Source organism: Mercenaria mercenaria, chromosome 12 (genome assembly GCF_021730395.1).
Source record: "Mercenaria mercenaria strain notata chromosome 12, MADL_Memer_1, whole genome shotgun sequence".
Classification (NCBI taxonomy): domain Eukaryota; kingdom Metazoa; phylum Mollusca; class Bivalvia; order Venerida; family Veneridae; genus Mercenaria; species Mercenaria mercenaria.
The window spans coordinates 10739372-10766154 of record NC_069372.1 but is presented as its reverse complement, the minus strand read 5'-3'; the positions used below and the strand labels follow the sequence as shown (position 1 = coordinate 10766154).

General features: G+C 34.7%; 1 protein-coding gene across 6 annotated transcripts; it reads left to right on the top strand.

The window, feature by feature from the left end:
- Positions 1–487: 487 nt before the first annotated feature.
- LOC123533857 (monocarboxylate transporter 13-like) lies at positions 488–24790 on the top strand. 6 transcript variants are annotated; one of them, XM_053519185.1, is made up of 5 exons: positions 488–677; positions 3627–3896; positions 4517–4660; positions 21013–21783; positions 22652–24790. In XM_053519185.1, exons 2-5 carry the CDS (start codon positions 3704–3706, stop codon positions 22933–22935), a joined length of 1392 nt encoding a protein of 463 aa, XP_053375160.1. In that variant the 5' UTR covers positions 488–677; positions 3627–3703; the 3' UTR covers positions 22936–24790. The 6 variants fall into 6 exon arrangements, with proteins under 6 accessions (XP_053375160.1, XP_045171730.2, XP_045171728.2 ...); XM_045315795.2 differs by having other exon boundaries at positions 488–751; XM_045315793.2 differs by having other exon boundaries at positions 488–794.
- Positions 24791–26783: the final 1993 nt, after the last annotated feature.

Below are 26783 nucleotides of genomic sequence, written 5' to 3'. Positions count from 1 at the left end.
TCGGAATTTTTTTTTTTTTTTTTTTGAATTCTTTTTTATTAAGGGAGACTTTTCGGAAATTATTTTTGTGTCAAAAAATGATTACAAATAAGGGGGTTATGCCTTTAGAGCATCAATAAGTTGATTTCTAACACCACTAGCCATGTTTAAAGCATAAAAAGTGCAGGTTTGCAACATTTAGGGTCGGGCAAAAAATTTAGGGTAGGTCGGGACACCGGAAACAAACAATTTTTTTACGCCTAAGTTAATGTTAATAAGAACATCTAGATTATCGCCGAACAGGTGTCTGAAGCATTATACCTAGTTATAAACTTATACCTGACGTACAATTTTTCAATTAAGTTAAATACTAGAGATCTTTTTTGGTAATGAAATGCGATAACCTTGCTATTGTCCTAAATACTACGCACTATGACAACGTAATATAAGCCAAATAACTTCTGACTGACTGTTTGATTTACCTTCTATACTAGTTTCCCTTGCGTTTCACACCCACTCTTTCTGCATGTACATGTAATCTTTGTGGAACACAAGCACGAAATATTGAACAATCAGTGGGACGTTTCAGATGCAATTTAACTTGTTCTTTTAACAAATTGAAAATGTTTAGCTGGTATTATTCAGTGGATTGGATATTATTTCGTCTGCCAAAAACAATGGAAAGGACAGCATTCAGTGTGGATTATCGATAAAATACTCAACATGGCGCTTAAATCGTGTAGAACAATGTTCTTTATCGTGTAGAGTCCAGGTTACGCATTTCCAAATGTTCTGATTTATCCTCGGTTGCTACCGTACGTAATGTATATTTTAATTAATCCTTTCTGTTTATTCTGTTTATTTGTTTTAGTATGAACCGCCATATACAATTGCAATGGGCAATTTTAGTTTTAGTTTTACCAAAAAGTCATTTTTTTCATCACAATGATATTTAATATTGTTGACATTTCAATGTGTTTATATACTTGAACTGGGCTTATGTAATTAGTTTGAAGATCTGTGAAACCGTTCCTTTGTAAATAAACTTTCATTTATATATCAAAATAGGCAGAGAATGTTTGACGAGATGTTATTTTCAGCTTGTTATTTTGTCAAAAGTAATGAAAAAGCTGACTTTCAAAACATAAGAAAATATTTCAAAGACATATTGCATTTTAATGACATATGAGCCGCGCCATGAGAAAACCAACATAGTGGGTTTGCGACCAGCATGGATCCAGACCAGCCTGCGCATCCGCGCAGTCTGGTCAGGATCCATACTGTTCGCTTTCAAAGCCTATTGTAATCAGCAAGGATCCTGACCAGACTGGGCGGATGCGCAGGCTGGTCTGGATCCATGCTGGTCGCAAACCCACTATGTTGGTTTTCCCATGGCACGGCTCATATTATGGCATTTCGCATTGCTTCTTAAGTAGTTGGTTGAAGTCTTCAAATTTACAAATTTAATTTTGAGGTAAAATTCATGAACGATGGAAACTGAACAATTCGTGTTTAATTTGAATTACAATCATTTCATGCAAAACATCTACACTCGCTTTGTATTCAGAGCAAAACGAACATATAATATTGATCATATCTAAATCTGAATTGAAAATTTGGTTCTTATAACTAATGAAAGTTATAAACAATATGTTTTCTTCCTTGTTTGAAGGGGATCTGATTACAGCAACTTGTTAACCTTTAGCCTGCTGGTGGCAATAGATTCTGTCTTTGCGACCAGTGCAGACTAATATCAGCCTGCACATCCGTGTAGTCTGATTATGGTCTGCGGGGCCTCCGTGGCCGAGTGGTTAAAGTCGTTGACTTCAAACCATTTGCCCCTCATCGATGTGGGTTCGAAACCTCATTTGAGGCGCAGAATTCTTCACGTGAGGAAGCCATCCAGCTGGCTTACGGAAGGTCGGTGGTTCTACCCAGGTGCCCGCTCGTGATGAAATTATGTACGGAGGGGCACCTGGGGTCTTCCTCCACCATTAAAGCTGGAAAGTCGCCATATGACCTAAAATTGTGTCGGTGCGACGTTAAACCCAACAAAATAAATAAATAAATAAATGATTATGGTCTGCACTGTTCACTGTTTAGTCAGTAAATTTTCAGTGAACACCCCTTTGAATAATAAGTGTTGTGGCCCAAATTACGGACTAGTCCATTTTAGAAATTTAGCAGGGTTAACGATATGAGGAAATACTACTTTATGCGTTCGACTTACTTCTGTTGCAGTTGTAGATAATTATGTTTTACAACTTAAACACACTGCATCGATTGTTTGGTTTGTTTACTTGTTGTATAAACTATCTGTAGAGTAGTCAGTGATTTTATTTATTTTTATCTATTTCAGCTGTGTTTTAAAAAGAACCATACTTTTTAAAGATCGAACGTTTGTTTTGAAATAAGTACTTCTGTAAAAATTAGAGCGTCTTAAAAGATACATCTGCATTTTCCTAATGTTTAAATTTTATTCTCCTTGAATGATATATAGTATTAGTTTTGATTTAGACTGGTCATAAATTTAATTTTATCCGGGGGAGAAAATGAATGAATGAATGAACGGACGGACGGACGAGGCACGCACGCAGACGGACGGGCAGACAGATAGACAGATCCGTTTATTGCTCAAAATAAATTGTAACCTTCATGAGATTTTACTAGCGAATAGCCCGTTCGGTATCATGAAAGATAAAAGAACTCGCACCAACATGATCAAGATATCCAAAGTCAGTCTAAAGCTATGCATAGCTAAAATGGTTTAATTATAATATCATTTATCTCTAACTTGTTCTTTTCAGACACAGCTTCCACAATCCGCTAGGAAGGTTTGAGCGACCTGAGAAGTTTCCACATTTTCTTATTCAACAACTATTAAGAGGCAAATGTCCTTTGGCATTTTCCTTCTTTTTTTCGGGAATGTGACAAATATTCAAGGTTATTGCATAGGTAATCTTTATCTACCACGGTTCTGAGTTCAAATGCGAAGGACTTGAGACACAAGGGTGTAAGCTCGGGTGGATAACATGGCTTTAAATGCTCAAATTTGTAATGCGAAATGTTCCATTTCTTTATGCGTTATGTATCAGACGTCAAGTTAACGACAGATCAGAGCATGTGAGAATGTATGGCGCGAACTGTTAGGTCGTCACGTTCCTTTGTTTATGCACGCCAGGACCGGAAATGGTAATACAACTTGCGGATGTGTTCAGTTTGGGCGCACAAGATGGCGAATTATTCTGCAAAGCGAATAACCAACTTAATATATGTGTAAATTAATCAAGACAATTGTTCAATGTGACATTGCGTTTTAAACATGCTATTAAGTAACACATTTGATCAAATTTAAATGCGCTATTTCTAGGTGCGTACATGGTGCTAAATATCACGTCGAAGTGACGTCAACATTATATCGTTGTGATGATTAAAGCATATTACAATGTTGGTTTTACGTGACTATGTATAGACAAAGTAAGATATGGATGTAGAAATTAACGTTAATTTTACTTCGCCTCGTTGGTGACATTTACATATTTGATATACGATCTTTGTAGAAGGATATCAGTACAATATTAACATATATACTTTCAGAAGTTGATACTTAGTTTTATGTAATGACATTTGTAATTATTATTCAAAAGAGCACCAAGATCCATGTGACACCTGCTATTGAATAGATGAAACAAGTATCATCTATCATACGAATAGAAGAGAGGAGATGAGAGAACCTAAACGGGATAGTGCGTGGAGTTGGTTGGTATTGTTTTGTGTTTTGTGCTGTCAGATAGTTCTCGGAGGGGTATGCCTGTCAGGCGGACTATTTTATGTTATATTCAAGAATGTGTTCAGCTCAGATCCTGTGGAAACTTCCTGGCTATGCTCACTCCCAATCACTATGTGGTTTATTTCAAGTAAGTGCATTGTGAATACGTTATATGTAAATAAAAATGCTATTTAAAATACCGTTTATTTCAAGTAAGTGCATTGTGAATACGTTATATGTAAATAAAAGTGCTAAAATGCCGTTTATTTGAAGTAAGTACATTGTGAATACGTTATATGTAAATAAAAGTACTAAAATACTGTTTATTTCATTTAAATACGTTGTGAATACGTTTTGTGTATTTAAAATGAAATTGCTAAAATATCGTTTATTTCATGTAATTACATTGTGAATACGTTTTATGTAAATACAAGTGCTAAAATACATCGTTTAATATCAAATGCGATGTCGTTTTACGAAGGTTATGATATACTGAATGCTATTTGTACTGATTATTGTTAGAGTTATCAACTGCACAAAACTCATCTTTATGTGGTTTGTAGGAGGTTCAGGTGCAATAAAATAATGAAAGTATATTTGTTTAACATGGCAAAATGCAAATGAAATAAGCATTTTTTATAAGGTACAATCTAAGCATTTAATGGAATATATAATATACTTTAAGCAATTAGTTTAACTTTAAATAAGGAAATAATTTGCAAACACATTTTATATTTTTCCCTAATGAGAAATAACTGTTTATTTCAGCACCAGTTGGAAGTATTCTAACAAATCGCCATGGTTACCGTGTATGTTCGTTTGTTGGTGGTATTCTGTCAGCGTGTGGTCTTTCCTTGAGTTTTCTTGCAACAAGTTCAACGTTCCTTTTCTTCACATATGGATTTCTGACAGGTACATTAACCTCTGATTTGTATAGAGTGTCACATTATATATACAGTCGAACTTCGATGGCTCGAACTCGAGGGTCCCGTGGAAATTAGTTCGAGTTTTCCGTTGTTCGAGCCATCCAATGGCGGCCATTTTGAATTTGGGAATTCGAGGGAATGATGTGTTACAAACCTTACATCGTAATATATTTTCATATTGTACCTAAATGTGTGTATGATATGATGATTAATAAAAAACGAACGCTGCAATATGCTTTATTATTTATTTTCAAACATGACATAGATACGAAAATAAAACACAGATAAAACACTTATATCATTATAAGAATTTTGGTGAAGACAGCATCAAATAGAAAGACATGAATAGCAAACCTTTATGAATCATAGTTCAGTACAAATATTATCAAATATATTTCTTTCCGGTAGCCGACTTAGCTATCCACCCGTGTCCGGGTCCTTTACTAAGTTGTTCAGCCATGCTAAAGCAGTATGAAAGTTGACATCGGATCTCCCGATTTTATGCAGTAAAAATAAAGACAGACACTGCTCAATTATTTTAAATAATTTTATTCGTATAAATCAAAGCCCATTAAAGCATTGCAGTGAACGAAAGTCACTTTGTTTAATTTGTTTGTCGTATACCGACGCTAATTACATAAGCGTGTGAAAATTACGCACGTGCCGGTTAAAGGGGAAGCTTGGCGAATGTCAGGCAGAGGTGTGAAAATCTTTGTAAACACAAGCCATTCCGGCGACAAATTGTCTGTTCGACTGAATAGGTGTAATTATCACTGTAATTAAGCCAAGGGGACCACCAAATGAGTTCGAGAGTTCGAATTTTCGAAGTTCGAGCGATCCGAGGTAGAACTATATATAATAAAGAAGAAATAAATTCGGGACCAGGCGAAGAGTTCGAGCGATCCCGGGTGTTCGAAAGATCCGAGTTCGAGCCATTGAAGTTCAACTGTATGTTGCTGGCTCATTATTCTCTGATTTTAATAGAGTGTCACAGTATATATGTTGCTGGTATATTAACCTCTGATTTGAATAGAGTGTCATAGTATATATATGTTGCTGGTATATTTACCTTTGATTTTTATAGAGTGTCACAGTATATATGTTGCTGCTATATTAACCTCTGATTTTTATAAAGTATCACTGTATATATGTTTGTGGTATATTAACCTCTGATTTTAATAGAGTGTCACAGTATATATGTTGCTGGCATATTAACCTCTGATTTGTATAGAGTGTCACAGTATATATGTTACTGGTATACTAACCTCTGATTTTATAGGGTGTCACAGTATATATGTTGCTGGTATATTAACCTCTGATTTTATAGAGTGTCACAGTATATATGTTGCTGGTATATTAGCCTCTGATTTTTGTAGAGTGTCACAGAATATATCTTGCTGGTATATTAACCTCTGATTTTTGTAGAGCGTCACAGAATATATGTTGCTGGTATATTAACCTCTGATCGTTATAGAGTGTCACAGAATATATGTTGCTGCTATATTAACCTCTGATCGTTATAGAGTGTCACAGGATATATGTTGCTGGTATATTAACCACTGATTTTTGTAGAATGTCATAGTATATATATGATGCTGGTATATTAACTTCTGATCGTTATAGTGTCACAGTATATATGTTGCTGGTATATTAACCTCTGATTTTTGTAGTGTGTCACAGTGTATATGTTGCTGGTATATTAACCCCTGATCGTTATAGAGTGTCACAGTATATATATGTTGCTGGTATATTGACCTCTGATTTTTGTAGAGTGTCACAGTATATATATATATGTTGCTGGTATATTAACCTCTGATTTTAATAGAGTGTCACAGTATATATGTTGCTGGTATATTAACCTCTGATCGTTATAGAGAGTCACAGTATATATATGTTGCTGGTATATTAACCTCTGATTTTTGAAGTGTGTCACAGTATATATGTTTGTGGTATATTAACCTCTGATCGTTATAGAGTGTCACAGTATATATATGTTGCTGGTATATTAACCTCTGATTTTTGTAGAGTGTCATTTTGTATATCTTGCTGGTATATTAACCTCTGACTTTTGTCGAGTGTCACAGTACATATATATATGTTGCTGGTATATTAACCTCTGATCGTTATAGAGTGTCACAGTATATATATGTAGCAGGTATAATAACCTCTGACTTTTGTAGAGTGTCATAGTATATATATGTTGCTGGTATATTAACCTCTGATTTTTGTAGAGTGTCAAAGTATACATGTTGCTGATATAATAACCTCTGATCGTTATAGAGTGTCACAGTATATATATGTTGCTGGTATATTAACCTCTGATTTTAATAGAGTGTCACAGTATATATATGTTGCTGGTCTATTAACCTCTGATTTTAATTGAGTGTCACAGTATATATATGTTGCTGGTATATTAACCTCCAATTTTTATAGAGTATCACTGTATAAATGTTTGTGGTATATTAACTTCTGATTTTAATAGAGTGTCACAGTATATATGTTGCTGGTATATTAACCTCTGATTTGTATAGAGTGTCACAATACATATGTTGGCTGGTATATTAACCTTTGATTTTAATAGAGTGTCACAGTATATATGTTGCTGGTATATTAACCTCTGATTTTTTTAGAGTGTCACAGTATATATGTTGCAGGTATATTAACCTCTGATTTTTATAGAGTATCACTGTATATATGTTTGTGGTAAATTAACCTCTGATTTTAATAGAGTGTCACAGTATATATGTTCCTGGTGTATTAACCTCTGATTTGTATAGAGTGTCACATTATATATATGTTGCTGGCTCATTATCCTCTGATTTTAATAGAGTGTCACAGTATATATGTTGCTGGTATATTAACCTCTGATTTGAATAGAGTGTCATTGTATATATATGTTGCTGGTATATTAACCTCTGATTTTAATACAGTGTCACAGTATATATATGTTGCTGGTATATTAAGCTCTGATTTTTATAGAGTGTCACAGTATATATATGTTGCTTGTATATTAACCTCTGAATTTTATAGAGTGTCACAGTATATATCTGTTGCTGGTATATTAACCTCCGATTTTTATACAGTGTCACAGTATATATATGTTGCTTGTATATTAACCTCTGATTTTAATAGAGTGTCACAGTATATATCTTGCTGGTATATTAACCTCTGATTTGTATAGAGTGTTACAGTATATATATGTTGCTGGTATATTAACCTCCGATTTTTATAGAGTATCACTGTATCAATGTTTTTGGTATATTAACTTCTGATTTTAATAGAGTGTCACAGTATATATGTTGCTGGTATATTAACCACTGATTTGTATAGAGTGTCACAATATATATGTTGGCTGGTATATTAACCTTTGATTTTAATAGAGTGTCACAGTATATATGTTGCTGGTATATTAACCTCAGATTTGTATAGAGAGTCACAGTATATATGTTGCTGGTATATTAACCTATGATATTTATAGAGTCTCACTGTATATATGTTTGTGGTATATTAACCTCTGATTTTAATAGAGTGTCACAGTATATATGTTGCTGGTGTATTAACCTCTGATTTGTATAGAGTGTCACAGTGTATATGTTGCTGGTATATTAACCTTTGATTTTAATACAGTGTCACAGTATATATATGTTGCTGGCATATTATCCTCTGATTTTAAAAGAGTTTCACAGTATATATGTTGCTGGTATATTAACCTCTGATTTGTATAGAGTGTCACAGTATATATATGTTGCTGGTATATTAACCTCCGATTTTTATAGAGTATCACTTTATATATGTTGCTGGTATATTAACCTCTGATTTGTATAGAGTGTCACAGTATATATGTTGCTGGTATATTAACCTCTGATTTCTATAGAGTGTCACAGTATATATGTTTGTGGTATATTAACCTCTGATTTTTGTAGAGCTTCACAGTATATATATGTTGCTGGTATATTAACTTCTGATTTTATAGAGTGTCACAGTATATATGTTGCTGGTATATTAACCTCTGATTTTGTAGAATATCATAGTATATATATGATGCTGGTATATTAACTTATGATCGTTATACTGTCACAGTATATATGTTGCTGGTATATTAACCTCTGATTTTTGTAATGTGTCACAGTGTATATGTTGCTGGTAAATTAACCTCTGATCGTTATAGAGTGTCACAGTATATATATGTTGCTGGTATATTAACCTCTGATTTTTGTAGAGTGTCACAGTATATATATATATGTTGCTGGTATATTAACCTCTGATTTTTATAGAGTGTCACGGTATATATGTTGCTGGTATATTAACCTCTGATCGTTATAGAGTGTCACAGTATATATATGTTGCTGGTATATTAACCTCTGATTTTTGAAGTGTGTCACAGTATATATGTTGGTGGTATATTAACATCTGATCGTTATAGAGTGTCACAGTATATATATGTTGCTGGTATATTAACCTCTGATTTTTGTAGAGTGTCACATTTTATATATGTTGCTGGTATATTAACCTCTGACTTTTGTAGAGTGTCACAGTATATATATATATGTTGCTGGTATATTAACCTCTGATCGTTATAGAGTGTCACAGTATATATATGTTGCAGGTATAGTAACCTCTGATTTTTGTAGAGTGTCATAGTATATATTTGTTGCTGGTATATTAACCTCTGATTTTTGTAGAGTGTCACAGTGTACATGTTGCTGTTATATTAACCTCTGATCGTTATAGAGTGTCACAGTATATATATGTTGCTGGTAAATTAACCTCAAATTTTTATAGAGTATCACTGTATAAATGTTTGTGGTATATTAACCTCTGATTTTGATAGAGTGTCACAGTATATATGTTGCTGGTATATTAACCTCTGATTTGTTTAGAGTGTCACAATGTATATGTTGGCTGGTATATTAACCTTTGATTTTAATAGAGTGTCACAGTATATATGTTGCTGGTATATTAACCTCTGATTTGTTTAGTGTGTAGCAGTATATATGTTGCTGGTATATTAACCTCTGATTTTTATAGAGTATCACTGTATATATGTTTGTGGTAAATTAACCTCTGATTTTAATAGAGTGTCACAGTATATATTTTGCTGGTGTATTAACCTCTGATTTGTATAGAGTGTCACAGTATATATGTTGCTGATATATTAACCTTTGATTTTAATACAGTGTCAGAGTATACATATGTTGCTGGCATATTATCCTCTGATTTTAAGAGAGTGTCACAGTATATATGTTGCTGGTATATTAACCTCTGATTTTAATAGAGTGTCACAATATATATATGTTGCTGGTATATTAAGCTCCGATTTTTATAGAGTGTCACAGTATATATATGTTGCTTGTATATTAACCCCTGATCGTTATAGAGTGTCACAGTATATATATGTTGCTGGTATATTGACCTCTGATTTTTGTAGAGTGTCACAGTATATATATATGTTGCTGGTATATTAAACTCTGATTTTAATAGAGTGTCACAGTATATATGTTGCTGGTATATTAACCTCTGATCGTTATAGAGAGTCACAGTATATATATGTTGCTGGTATATTAACCTCTGATTTTTGAAGTGTGTCACAGTATATATGTTTCTGGTATATTAACCTCTGATCGTTATAGAGTGTCACAGTATATATATGTTGCTGGTATATTAACCTCTGATTTTTGTAGAGTGTCATTTTGTATATCTTGCTGGTATATTAACCTCTGACTTTTGTCGAGTGTCACAGTATATATATATACATGTTGCTGGTATATTAACCTCTGATCGTTATAGAGTGTCACAGTATATGAGCCGTGCCATGAGAAAACCAACATAGTGGGTTTGCGACCAGCATGGATCCAGACCAGCCTACGCATCCGCGCAGTCTGGCCAGGCTCCATGCTGTTCGCTAACAGTTTCTCCAATTCCAATAGGCTTTAAAAGCGAACAGCATGGAGGCTGACCAGACTGCGCGGATGTGCAGGCTGGTCTGGATCCATGCTGGTCGCAAACCCACTATGTTGGTTTTCTCACGGCGCGGCTCATATATATGTTGCAGGTATAATAACCTCTGACTTTTGTAGAGTGTCATAGTATATATATGTTGCTGGTATATTAACCTCTGATTTTTGTAGAGTGTCAAAGTATACATGTTGCTGATATATTAACCTCTGATCGTTATAGAGTGTCACAGTATATATATGTTGCTGCTATATTAACCTCTGATTTTAATAGAGTGTCACAGTATATATATGTTGCTGGTCTATTAACCTCTGATTTTAATTGAGTGTCACAGTATATATATGTTGCTGGTATATTAACCTCCAATTTTTATAGAGTATCACTGTATAAATGTTTGTGGTATATTAACTTCTGATTTTAATAGAGTGTCACAGTATATATGTTGCTGGTATATTAACCTTTGATTTGTATAGAGTGTCACAATACATATGTTGGCTGGTATATTAACCTTTGATTTTAATAGAGTGTCACAGTATATATGTTGCTGGTACATTAACCTCTGATTTTTTTAGAGTGTTACAGTATATATGTTGCTGGTATATTAACCTCTGATTTTTATAGAGTATCACTGTATATATGTTTGTGGTAAATTAACCTCTGATTTTAATAGAGTGTCACAGTATATATGTTCCTGGTGTATTAACCTCTGATTTGTATAGAGTGTCACATTATATATATGTTGCTGGCTCATTATCCTCTGATTTTAATAGAGTGTCACAGTATATATGTTGCTGGTATATTAACCTCTGATTTGAATAGAGTGTCATTGTATATATATGTTGCTGGTATATTAACCTCTGATTTTAATGCAGTGTCACAGTATATATATGTTGCTGGTATATTAAGCTCTGATTTTTATAGAGTGTCACAGTATATATATGTTGATTGTATATTAACCTCTGAATTTTATAGAGTGTCACAGTATATATCTGTTGCTGGTATATTAACCTCCGATTTTTATACAGTGTCACAGTATATATATGTTGCTTGTATATTAACCTCTGATTTTAATAGAGTGTCACAGTATATATCTTGCTGGTATATTAACCTCTGATTTGTATAGAGTGTTACAGTATATATATGTTGCTGGTATATCAACCTCCGATTTTTATAGAGTATCACTGTATAAATGTTTGTGGTATATTAACTTCTGATTTTAATAGAGTGTCACAGTATATATGTTGCTGGTATATTAACCTCTGATTTGTATAGAGTGTCACAATATATATGTTGGCTGGTATATTAACCTTTGATTTTAATAGAGTGTCACAGTATATATGTTGCTGGTATATTAACCTCAGATTTGTAAAGAGAGTCACAGTATATATGTTGCTGGTATATTAACCTCTGATTTTTATAGAGTCTCACTGTATATATGTTTGTGGTATATTAACCTCTGATTTTAATAGAGTGTCACAGTATATATGTTGCTGGTGTATTAACCTCTGATTTGTATAGAGTGTCACAGTATATATGTTGCTGGTATATTAACCTTTGATTTTAATACAGTGTCACAGTACATATATGTTGCTGGCATATTATCCTCTGATTTTAATAGAGTTTCACAGTATATATGTTGCTGGTATATTAACCTCTGATTTGTATAGAGTGTCACAGTATATATATGTTGCTGGTATATTAACCTCCGATTTTTATAGAGTATCACTTTATATATGTTGCTGGTATATTAACCTCTGATTTGTATAGAGTGTCACAGTATATATGTTGCTGGTATATTAACCTCTGATTTCTATAGAGTGTCACAGTATATATGTTTGTGGTATATTAACCTCTGATTTTTGTAGAGCTTCACAGTATATATATGTTGCTGGTATATTAACTTCTGATTTTATAGAGTGTCACAGTATATATGTTGCTGGTATATTAACCTCTGATTTTTGTAGAATATCATAGTATATATATATGATGCTGGTATATTAACTTATGATCGTTATACTGTCACAGTATATATGTTGCTGGTATATTAACCTCTGATTTTTGTAATGTGTCACAGTGTATATGTTGCTGGTAAATTAACCTCTGATCGTTATAGAGTGTCACAGTATATATATGTTGCTGGTATATTAACCTCTGATTTTTGTAGAGTGTCACAGTATATATATATGTTGCTGGTATATTAACCTCTGATTTTTATAGAGTGTCACAGTATATATGTTGCTGGTATATTAACCTCTGATCGTTATAGAGTGTCACAGTATATATATGTTGCTGGTATATTAACCTCTGATTTTTGTAGTGTGTAACAGTATATATGTTGGTGGTATATTAACATCTGATCGTTAAAGAGTGTCACATTATATATATGTTGCTGGTATATTAACCTCTGATTTTTGTAGAGTGTCACATTTTATATATGTTGCTGGTATATTAACCTCTGACTTTTGTAGAGTGTCACAGTATATATATATATATATATGTTGCTGGTATATTAACCTCTGATCGTTATAGAGTGTCACAGTATATATATGTTGCAGGTATAGTAACCTCTGATTTTTGTAGAGTGTCATAGTATATATTTGTTGCTGGTATATTAACCTCTGATTTTTGTAGAGTGTCACAGTGTACATGTTGTTGTTATATTAACCTCTGATCGTTATAGAGTGTCACAGTATATATATGTTGCTGGTAAATTAACCTCCAATTTTTATAGAGTATCACTGTATAAATGTTTGTGGTATATTAACCTCTGATTTTGATAGAGTGTCACAGTATATATGTTGCTGGTATATTAACCTCTGATTTGTATAGAGTGTCACAATATATATGTTGGCTGGTATATTAACCTTTGATTTTAATAGAGTGTCACAGTATATATGTTGCTGGTATATTAACCTCTGATTTGTTTAGTGTGTCGCAGTATATATGTTGCTGGTATATTAACCTCTGATTTTTATAGAGTATCACTGTATATATGTTTGTGGTAAATTAACCTCTGATTTTAATAGAGTGTCACAGTATATATTTTGCTGGTGTATTAACCTCTGATTTGTATAGAGTATCACAGTATATATGTTGCTGATATATTAACCTTTGATTTTAATACAGTGTCAGAGTATACATATGTTGCTGGCATATTATCCTCTGATTTTAAGAGAGTGTCACAGTATATATGTTGCTGGTATATTAACCTCTGATTTTAATAGAGTGTCACAATATATATATGTTGCTGGTATATTAAGCTCCGATTTTTATAGAGTGTCACAGTATATATATGTTGCTTGTATATTAACCTCTGAATTTTATAGATTGTCACAGTATATATCTGTCGCTGGTATATTAACCTCCGAGTTTTATACAGTGTCACAGTATATATATGTTTGTGGTATATTAACCTCTGATTTTAATAGAGTGTCACAGTATATATGTTGCTGGTATATTAATCTCTGATTTTATAGAGAATCACTGTATATATGTTGGTGGTATATTATCCTCTGATTTTAATAGTGTCACAGTATATATGTTGCTGGTATATTAACCTCTGATTTGTAAAGAGTGTCACAGTATATATATGTTGCTGGTACATTAACCTCTGATTTCAATAGAGTGTCACAGTATATATATGTTGCTGGTATATTAACCTCCGATTTTTATAGAGTGTCACAGTATATATATGTTGCTTGTATATTAAATTTTGAATTTTATAGAGTGTCACAGTATATATATGTTGCTGGTATATTAATCTCCGATTTTTATACAGTGTCACAGTATATATATATGTTGCTGGTATATTAACCTCCGATTTTGATAGAGTGTCACAGTATATAGGTTGCTGATATATTAGCCTCTGATTTGTATAGAGTGTCCCAGTGTATATATCTTGCTGGTATATTAACCTCCGATTTTTATAGAGTATCACTGTATAAATGATTATGGTATATTAACCTCTGATTTTAATAGAGTGTCACAGTATATATGTTGCTGGTATATTAACCTCTGATTTGCATAGAGTGTCACAATATATATGTTGGCTGGTATATTAACCTTTGATTTTAATAGAGTGTCACAGTATATATGTTGCTGGTATATTAACCTCTGATTTGTATAGAGTGTCACAGTATATATGTTGCTGGTATATTAACCTCCGATTTTTATAGAGTATCACTGTATATATGTTTGTGGTATATTAACCTCTGATTTTAATAGAGTGTCACAGTATATATGTTGCTGGCATATTAACCTCTGATTTGTATAGAGTGTCACAGTATATATGTTGCTGGTATATTAACCTTTAATTTTTATACAGTGTCACAGTATATATATATGTTTCTGGCATATTATCCTCTGATTTTAATAGAGTGTCACAGTATATATGTTGCTGGTATATTAACCTCTGATTTGTATAGAGTGTCACAGTATATATATATATATATATATATATATATATATATATATATATATATATATATATATATGTTGCTGGTATATTAACCTCCGATTTTTATAGAGTATCACTGTATATATGTTGCTGGTATATTAACCTCTGATTTGTATAGAGTGTCACAGTATATATGTTGCTGGTATATTAACCTCTGATTTTTATAGAGTGTCACAGTATATATGTTTGTGGTATATTAACCTCTGATTTTTGTAGAGTTTCACAGTATATATATATATATGTTGCTGGTATATTACCTTCTGATTTTATAGAGTGTCACAGTATATATGTTGCTGGTATATTAACCCTCTGATTTTTGTAGAGTGTCATAGTATATATATGATGCTGGTATATTAACTTCTGATTGTTATCCTGTCACAGTATATATGTTGCTGGTATATTAACCTCTGATTTTTGTAGTGTATCACAATGTATATGTTGCTGGTATATTAACCTCTGATCGTTATAGAGTGTTACAGTATATATATGTTGCTTGTATATTAACCTCTGATTTTTGTAGAGTGTCACAGTATATATATATGTTGCTGGTATATTAACCTCTGATTTTTAGAGTGTCACATTATATATGTTGCTGGTATATTAACCTCTGATTTGTATAGAGTGTCACAATATATATGTTGGCTGGTATATTAACCTCCGATTTGTATAGAGTATCACAGCGTATATGTTGCTGGTATATTAACCTCTGATTTTTATAGAGTTTCACTGTATATATGTTTGTGGTATATTAACCTCTGATTTTAATAGAGTGTCACAGTATATATGTTGCTGGTGTATTGACCTCTGATTTGTATAGAGTGTCACGGTATATATGTTGCTGGTATATTAACCTTTGATTTTAATACAGTGTCACAGTATATATATGTTGCTGGTATATTATCCTCTGATTTTAATAGAGTGTCACAGTATATATGTTGCTGGTATATTAACCTCTGATTTGTATAGAGTGTCACAGTATATATATGTTGCTGGTATATTAACCTGCGATTTTAATAGAGTATCACTGTATATATGTTGCTGGTATATTATCTTCTGATTTGTATAGAGTGTCACAGTATATATGTTTGTGGTATATTAACCTCTGATTTTTGGAGAGTTTCACAGTATATATATGTTGCTGGTATATTAACTTTTGATTTTATAGAGTGTCACAGTATATATGTTGCTGGCATATTAACCTCTGATTTTTAGCTCACCTGTCACGAAGTGACAAGGTGAGCTATTGTGACCCCTTGATGTCCGTCGTGCGTCGTGCGTCAACAATTTTAAAAAAATCTTCTTCTTGAGAACCACTGGGCAGAATTACACCAAACTTCACAGGAATGATCCTTGGGTGGCCCCCTTTTAAAATTGTTCAAACAATTGAATTCCATGGGGAACTCTGGTTGCCATGGCAACCGAAAGGAAAAACTTTAAAAATCTTCTTCTCAAAAACCAGAGCTTAGATATTTGGTGTGAAGCATTGCCTAGTGGACCTCCACCAAGTTTGTTCAAATTATTACCCCGGGGTCAAAATTGACCCCGCCCCAGGGATCACTTGATTTTACATAGGAAAATCTTAAAAAATCTTCTGCTCAAAAAGCAGAAGCCCTAGAGCTTAGATATTTGACATGAAGCATTGCCTAGTTGACCTCTACTAAAGTTGTTCAATTCACGACCTCCGACTTGATTTAACATAGGAAAATCTTCAAAAAAATTCTAAAAATAAACCAGAAGGCCTAGAGCTTAGATATTTGACATGTAGCATTGCATAGTGGACTTCTACAAAATTTGTTTAAATCATGACCCCGGGGTCAAAACTGACCCGCCCGAGGGGTCACTTGATTTTACATAGGAAAAACTTTAAAAATCTTCTTCTCAAAAACCAGAAGCCCTAGAGCTTAGATATTTGGTGTGAAGCATTGCCTAGTAGACTTCTACCAGATTTGGTAAAATCATGACCCTGGGGTCAAAATTGACCCCGCCCCAGGGGTTACTTGATTGTACAAAGAAAATCTTAAAAAATCTTCTTCTCAAAAAGCATAAGCTCTGGAGCTTAGACATTTGACTTGTAGCATTGCCTAGTGGTCCTCTACTAAAGTTGTTCAAATCATGACCTCGGGGTCAAAACTGACCCCGCCCCAGGGGTCACTTTATTTTACATATGAAAATCTTCAATTTTTTTTAAAAATAAACCAGAAGGGCTAGAGCTTAGATATTTGATATGTAGCATTGCCTAGTGGACCTCTACAAAATTTGTTTAAATCATGACCCTCGGAGTCATAATTGGCCCCGCCGCCGGGGTCACTTGATTTTACATAGGAAAATCTGAAAAAAATCTTCTTCTCAAAAACCAGAAGCCCTAGAGCTTAGATATTTGACATGTAGCATTGCCTAGTGGAGCTCTACTAAAGTTATTCAAATCATGACCCTGGGGTAAAAATTGACCCCGCCCTGGGGGTCACTTGATTTTACATATGAAAATTTTCAAAACTTTTCTAAAAATAAACCAGAAGGCCTAGAGCTTAGATATTTCACATGTAGCATGGCCTAGTAGACTTCTACAACATTTGTTCAAATCATGACCCTTGGGGTCAAAATTGACCCCGTCCCAGCGGTCACTTGATTTTACATATGAAAATCTTCAAATTTTTTCTAAAAATAAACCAGAAGACCTAGATCTTAGATATTTGACATGTAGTATTGCCTAGTAAACTTCTACAAAATTTATTCAAATCATGACCCCCGGGGTCAAATTGGCTCCGCCCCATGGGGTTACTTGATTGTACATAGAAAAATCTTCAAAATTTTCTAAAAATAAACCAGAAGGCCTAGAGCTTAGATATTTGACATGTAGCATTGCCTAGTGGACCTCTACAAAATTTGTTCAAATCTCGAACCCCCACTCCCCAGGGTCAGACTGACCCAGCCCCAGGGTTACTTGATTGTGCAAAAGGAAATCTTCATAAATTTGCTAAAAATAAACCAGAAAGCCTAGATCTTAAAGCTTTAGCTAAGAAATTTGTTCAAGCAAGCAACTCTACTTAGGTGAGCGATATAGGGCCATTATGGCCCTCTTGTTATAGAGTGTCACAGTATATATGTTGCAGGTATATTAACCTCTGGTTTTTATAGAGTGTCACAGTATATATATGTTGCTGGTATATTAATTTCTGATTGCTATACGAAACAAAAATGGTGCAGTATTTGGTTTTTGTGGCATTTCGATTTTTGCCGGCACGTCGACAGTGCGCTAAGGGTACACTGAAAGTATATATGTAAAAAATAGTTCTTCACATCAAAATTTCTGTTCATATAGAACGTTATGGTTAGTTTTAAACATGTCAACGATGCATGATTCTAGCTTAAAAAATTATCAAGCACTAGAATAAGTTTTATGATATTAATTTTCAAATTGCTAATTCCATGTAAAATAAAAATGTCGCCTACATGTAATTTTGAGTTATTCGGTGGTATATTCAAGACGTTAATAATTGTCATGTCATACGCAATAATAACTCTCAGAATGAATAGTGTCTTTCTGGCTAATCAGAGTAGTATGTCTATCACGTATGTCAGGGACCGAAAATGCATAAACCGTAATCACATACTTCATTTTCAAAAAGTCGGTAGGTAAGAGTATCCGCTATGTTATATTATCAAAAAACGTCCGTCCGTCCGTCCATTAAAGTGGAAATATGAGCATTTTTCAAGTAAAAAATCAGCTGAAATAGATGCGTGTGTAAAAAGGATGGAGGAAATTATAGCTTTTAACCCAATAAACCAAACTCGTCCTGTTACCAGTACAAAATAATAACTTTCCAAATATGACTTTTCTTATTTTGACTGGGGCAGTCTTTTTTGAAAAGTCAAACTGCACGCAGGAGTTGCTTCCCTTCAACTATAGAAATCGCTGCCTTTTAGGTAAGGGAAATCACTGCGCAGAAGATTGCAGAAAAGAACTATAATTTCATTTGTCCGATAACCTTATTTCTAAAGCATCAACTTCAATTACTTATGCGGCATTATCGTTAATTTAACACATTTAAATGTACAGTAACCGAAAATTGCTTTTATAAAACATTCTCCAAAACACAGTATGTGCAGTAAGATGCGCATAATGCCACTTTAACAATTTCTCGTTATCGCATCTCCTCAGAAACTACCAGGGGGATTTTGACCAAACTTTGTCAGAATGATGCATTGGTACCCTAGTTGTGTCCCCCTGAAAATCAGACTGATTCAACAATTTTTGAGTGAATTATGGCCCTTGGTTTATTTTTATAATTAACATAGATTTATATAGGGAAAAACTTTAAAAGTCTTCTTGTTCGAAACAACAGGGCCTAGGGCTTTGATATTTGGTATGAAGCATCATCTAGTGGTCCTCTACCAAGATTGTTCAGATTATTTCCCTGGGGTCAAGTATGGCCCCGCCCCGGGGGTCACATGGTTTACATAGACTTATATAGGGAAAAACTTGGCTTGAAAATCTTCTTGTCCAAACCACAAAGCCTAGGGCTTTGATATTTGTAATGAAGCATCATCTAGTGGTTCTCTACCAAGTTTATTCAAATTATCCCCCTAGGGTCAAATATGGCCCCGCCCCGGGGAAAAATGAAAAACCTTTTGTCCAAAACCACAGGGCCTAGGGCTTTGATATTTTATATGTGACATCATCTAGTGGTTCTCTACTAAGATTATTGAAATTATTTCCCTAGGGTCAAATATGGCCCCGCCCTGGGGGTCACATGGTTCATATAGACTTATATAGGGAAAAGCTATTAAAATCTTCTTGTCAGTAACCTACAACATTCAAATTTGGACCACATATATGGTTTTGAGTGGCAAGATGAACCTTGGCATGATTTGACCTAGTGACCTACTTTCACATTTCTGTAGCTTCAGCTTTCAAATTTGGACCACATGTATAGTTTTGTGCACTGAAAAAACTTTGACCTTGACATTGACCAAGTGACCTACTTTCACATTTTTGAAGGTACAGGCTTCAAATTTGGACCACATGCATAGTTTCGTGTTCATTAAATGAAATTTGACCTTGATTTTGACCTAGTGACCTTCTTTCACATTTCTCAAGCTACAGCCTTCAAATTTGGACCACTTGCGTAGTTTTGTGTACCGAAATAAACTTTGACCTTAAGATTGACCTAGTGATCTACTTTCATATTTCTCAAACTACAGCCTTCAAACTTGATGCACATGATAGTTTTGTGTACAAAGAACTTTGTCCTTGAAATTGATTTAGTGACCTACTTTCACATTTCTCAAGCTACAGCTTTCGAATTTGGACCACATGCACAGTGTTGTGTACGGAAATGAAAATTTGACCTTGAGCTAGTCAATAAGTCTTGAAATTTGGAACACTCAAAAATGGCACATTGGTGGGCGCCAAGATCACTCTGTCATCTCTTGTAAATTTTTATAATAGATGTCATTTCACCGCGCTTTTGATACAGTGAAAGCGGAACATTATTTAGTTGTAGTCTGGACAGACGTAGTGCAATCTAGCTTATATTTATACCAACATTTGAGCCGCGCCATAGGAAAACCAACATACCGGCTTTGCGACCAGCATGGATCCAGACCAGCCTGCGCATCCGCGCAGTCTGGTCAGGATCTATGCTGTTTGCAAATGGTTTCTCTAATTGCAATAGGCTTTGAAGGCGAACAGCATGGATCCTGACCAGACTGCTGCGCAGGCTGGTCTGGATCCATTCTGGTCGCAAAACCACTATGTTGGTTTTCTCATGGCGCGGCTCATTTATTTTTTTACAAGCGACGCTTTGTAGTTTGGTAGATCAACTAGCTTTTGTTTTGCACATTTTGAATATCTGTTTTAAAATTTTCATCTTTCATAATTTGATAACTAGCACCAGATGAGATTTTTCTTTAATTTTTATTTTCAGGGCTTGGGCTGGGAATAAATTACACTGGATGTATGTCGGCACTCAATGTGTACTTTGATAAATACAAGACGGTAGCAACTGGTATTGCTTCAGTTGGCAACAACATCGGTCTTATCATATTTGCTTATTTTATTGTTGCACTGGAGGAAAGCTTCGGTTGGAGAGGGATGCTTCTAATTATTGGTGGAATAACGTTCAATCTTTGCGCATGCGCAGTAGTGATGTTTCCAATAGAAGTTCGCTTTGATACATACAGTAAACATAATTTGAACGAAAAGACGACAAGATCACTCCGAAGAAAATACATCAATTGTTCAGTTTTTAGAAAAATGTCGTTTGTCGGTTTTTGTGCAAGCAATGTGTTTTTTAATTTCAGTCATGGAATATATATCTTACATTTGCCTTCCTACTCGAAAGATGTAGGCTTCAACAAAAATAATTTTGGAACAGTGCTTATGGCTTATGGCATATGTAACATTGTCGGGAAGGTGTTCTACAGCTGTTTAGGACATCATCCACAAGTAAATGTTACTTTAGTTTACACTATATCACTTACAGCTACTGGAATATGTATGGGTTTAACACCTGTGCTTCTTACCCGAACCGGCATGCTTGTTTTAGCAGGACTTGTTGGTTTTTTCTCTTGTGTAACAGGGGCTTTAATCAACGCAGTTATTCACACGATTGTCGGATTTAGCAGGTTTACGGATGGAGTTGGTATGTCATTGCCGTTCAAAGCAACTGGAAATCTCATTGGTGGGCCAATGGCAGGTGAGTATTTGCTTGTGTTACTATAGGTATTTAAAAAACAAGAGCTTTCAATGAGACGATAGTATATTTCAGAATAAGCTATGTATATTCAATCTCTGTTTTACTTGTTTTTGCCTGGTTTAACGTCGCACTGCCACAGTTATAGTTCATTTGCGCATTCCAGTTTTGATAGTGGTAAAGAACCCAGGTGTCTCTTCGTACATTAATACGTGGGCACCTGGATGGAACTATTGACCTTTCTTAGGCCAGCTAGATGGCTTGCTCGCATAAAGAATTCAACTCCCTAAGTAAGGCTCGAACCCACAATAGCGAGGGGGTGTGACAAAGTCATTGACCTTGACCATTCGTCTACGGAAGTCCACACAGTCGCCATTTAAGCTGAATTTCTAAATATTAATGAAGACTCAATTCTCGTTAATATTTTAAGCTATATATCTCGACTATTGTTCACCTCAGCGATACAAGAAAAAGACAAAAGATAACACTGTACTGAATATGTTTTTTGGAGGGGTGGGGTTAACGTCGCACCGACACTATTATACGTCATATGGCGACTTTCCAGCTTTGGTGGTGGGGGAACACCTCCATGCATTATTTCATCACGAGCGGGCACCTGGGTAGAACCACCGACCTTCCGAAAGCCAATTGGATGGCTTCCTCGCATGAAGAATTCAACACCCCGAGTAAGGTTAGAACCCATATCGGTGAGAGGCAAGTAATCTGAAGTCAGCAACCTTAAGCAGTCGGCCACGGAGGCCCCAAATCATGATATGAACAAAAATCCTCATAAAGTACACTTATGTGTCATATATGAAGTATAATTAACATAGTGTTAAAACAACCGTGATGATGTTAATTTCTTTTGCAGGTTTTTTGTTAACAGCTACCGGAAATTACGCAATTTCCTTTTATCTGGCGGGTGTTAGTATGATTTTAGCTTCATGTTTATTGGTGCATCCAATTGTACATGTATGGCAAAGGGAAAAGGATCATCGGACTAGAAATATAAACACTGTCAGTGAAATGGACGTGGAGAATTCGAACAAAGAATCAATTCATGGACCTGAACATTCTATAGCGGATCTTGACAATGAAACTATGCTAAATTCAGAGTCGAAATTTATAGATCTTGAAAATTATGAAAGAAACTAACAACTGGAGATTAATCCTGTTAGCCACCAGTCAGTTTATCAAAATAACCTTAGTGAAACAATGAAACATTGTGAATTACATTAACTCAAGGCCTGAAACTTACGGCCTTTAAAGCTGCTCAACATTCAGTTATTAGAAAATTTATCTACCTGTTCATTTTAAATGTGTTTGGCATAAAATGCTGAAAGAAATGAGTTACTTTGTTATTTCAAGCGACACAAACGACGTTTGAACCTCTGATCGCTTTTCATAATATAATTTCAGGGCACTTACATGTATACTAGACCTAGATTTTATATTTGAGCCGTGCCATGAGAAAACCAACATAGTGGCTTTGCGACCAGCATGGATCCAGACCAACCTGCGCATCCGCGCAGGCTGGTCTGGATCCATGCTGGTCGCAAAGCAGCTGTAACATACTTGTCTGAGGATTATAAGAGAAAACCACTCGGTTATCATATGACATTATTCTTGGAGAAACATACGTAAAAGTAAATATTTACATGATACAAATACATATATATAACAGAGAGTATTAAAATGGTTATAACAGACTCCGCCTCTTGGGTGTATCTATAACTGTCATTGCTATACACTACAGCCACTATGTTTGTTTTCTTATGGTGCGGCTCATACATGATATTTTTTACCTTTCCGCAAACTATTACTAATTGGTATTAAAGTTGGCATGTTGTCTATTTTCAGAAATGGTAAAATTACTTTTGATTATAGTAATACATTGTATTTATACATGTTAAAATATTCAGGACAGCAATACGTACTATATATATTATAATTAAAACTGGCAATCATTGGGAACATTTATAACACCTTTTGGTAACCATGGTAACAAAGGGTCTGTCTCTCTTCACATGTTATCTATCAGTCACGCCTGTATCCTGGTATTGGTTTACGCAATACATGTATTTGATAGATGTTAAACTGTAAAGACAGAACAAGCTTATACATCATGTACGCTGATGTACAGAAGAGTGATCTAAATAAAGTGAGTACAGTAGATCTACAATACTTAAACATTATTATAACTTAATGATTATATTCATCGGTAAGATTATATTTATGAGGCTGATGTATCTATAAAATATCTATTTTAACAACAATTGTTAGTTTTTTATCTGCATTTTTCTAAAAATATTACATAGTTACAAAGTCATAGAGGATAATTATGCTTCCATTACTAGTAATAATTCTATCAGTAATTTATCAAAACTCTTTTGCATTTGTATTTAATTTACGGGAAAATGATAAACAGTAATGATGAAACACTCGAATTTATTATACATGTATATTGCAGGCGATACCAAGACAAATGGATTAGTCGTGCTGAAGATTTCGAGACTATATATACAGTAACTAAGACTCACTGATTGGATTACCTATTTGACTTACTGTTGTTATATATATATAATTAACAAATAATCAAGGCCATCGGGTGGTTTATCGTCTAATTTATCATGGTTCAGAGTTCAGATGCGTAGGAATTGAACCACTGAAGCATCTGAACGATGAACCGTGGTAAACTAGGCGCTAAATCACAAGAAGGGCTTGATTGTTTTCATTCTGACATGCTCATGGACATATTATGATAAATATTATGCAGGACTTCATTTACCCGAGGAGTTATGTATCGGATGTCATGCGGCAATTTGACGTCATAATTGACGTCATAATGCTCTCTTACCGGTCCGCGCGTCAACCATTGTTTATCGTAGAATATACAGAGCTTGATTTCCTTCTTTGTTTAACTGGAAATCAAATCGAGTCATGTTAGAATGTTATATTTACTGATACAAAATACAGTCACAGATTCATAAAATAAAGATTAGAAAACGAATGCTGACTGTTCATATTCCGCGTAAAGTTCCTTTCACGTACATCTGCATGATAAAGATAAATTATAACATAGTTCACCAGAATGACAAAGTCCACGGTGAATAATCTGACTGCATATTACAGAGCCCAGAATTGCCCATATCATATAGCCTCCTTAATTTCTTCTTTAATGCATTTTGCTGAAATACTGTTGATTTGTTTGTTTTGGGTTTTACGCCATTTTTCAACAGTATTTCAGTCATGTAACGGCGGACCGTTAACCTAACCATTGTTCCTGGATTCTGTACCAGTAAAACCTAGTCTCCGCAAGTAACTGCCAACTTCCCCACATGAATTATCAGAGGTGAAGGACGAATGATTTCAGACACAATGTCTTTTATCAAATCGTCACGGAGAACATACGTCCCGCCCGGGGTTCGAACTCGCGACCCCGCGATCCGTAGACCAACGCTCTCCCTATTGAGCTAAGCGGGTGGGCTGAAATGCTGTTGAAAACGACGCTAAAACAACCGAAAGACAGAAAGAAAGACAATTAATGTGTCAGTCACAATTACACCGTATAGCGTTAACGGACGCCCAACGTATAGAAAAACTGAAGAAGAAAGTTATCCGGTGACGAAAAGCATCCCCACTGCTGCTTGGTGCTCTCGCGATCCGTGTATGGGGTGCATAAAACGGACAATGACCACTAGATTAACGCACATATACAGAACGAACAACGTGCATTTGACGGATATGACCGTACTAGTAAAGGACTTGTTACGCGAAAAACGTAAGCGCAACGCATGAGAAACTGACAAAACTTTTTCGAACGTTTGACAAATGTATTGTCAGTTATTGTAGTAGTCCGGCAGTGAATCAGGTCCACCGGACACTAATGGATGCGAACCGGACATGTACAGAATAAGTAACGTACAAGTAACGGAAGAAAAACGCATACCAGCGCATTGCTACAGTACATCTAACGAACAACTTTGTGCAGCTCCAAATTTTGAACATGCTCAAAACCTTCCACCTGATGGAACGAACATTGCCGGACAAGAAGCACAGGCGCCGCATAAGAAACGGAAATGAAACGTATACGAACGGACATGAACGGATTGAAAAATTTGTTATACGTTTGACGTCCATTAACGCTGTACGTAGTAGTGTGACTGACATACAAGAAATCAGTTAGGCTTCATTATTTTGATACTTGCTTGTAACAGGGGAAGTTAACATATTGATGCTGTATGCTGTATGCTGTACCTGTTCGCCCCAAGTATCTGCGAACTTTTCCACAGATTTCAGACACAATGTCTTTCATCAAATGGTCATGGAGAACACACGCTTCATCCGGAATCGATATCACGACCTCGGAATACATTTTTTGTGTGTAAGTTTCTTTTTTTAATTTTTTTTTATAAAGTGAGACTTTTCGGAAACTCTTTTCGTGTCAAAAAAAAATGAATACAAATAAAGGAATTAGGCCTTTAGAGCATCAGTATTCACTGGCCATATTTAAAGCATGAAACGTGCAGTTTTGCAACTTTTTGTTAAAGGCAATAAAACATTTAGGGTCGGGCAAATAATTTAGGGTAGGTCGGGATACCGGAAACAAACATATTTTAGGCCTTATTGTCACAAATCTTATAAAAAGTGAAGTACGCGAAACACGGACATTTTGACTTCCGTATTTGTGCATACCATCTGGCTGTATGCAATAATAAGAGGATTTAGCCACAGTGGCGGATTAGATCAAATGAAAGCGGAAATATGAACGTGCTTTTAACTAGATAGATGTACTTGATAGATGTTATGTGTACGAAACCTTGACCTGATTTCAATATCAGCGTGTAAAATATGCATGATCGATTGGACATTCTTACCTTACGGATATTATATATTACCATATGCTACATAATGAAATTTTAATTAGCGCCAGATGCGTTAACTAGCAGTCAATCATTAAATATTTAACGTATATAAAATGCCTTCGGTATCATAAACATGTA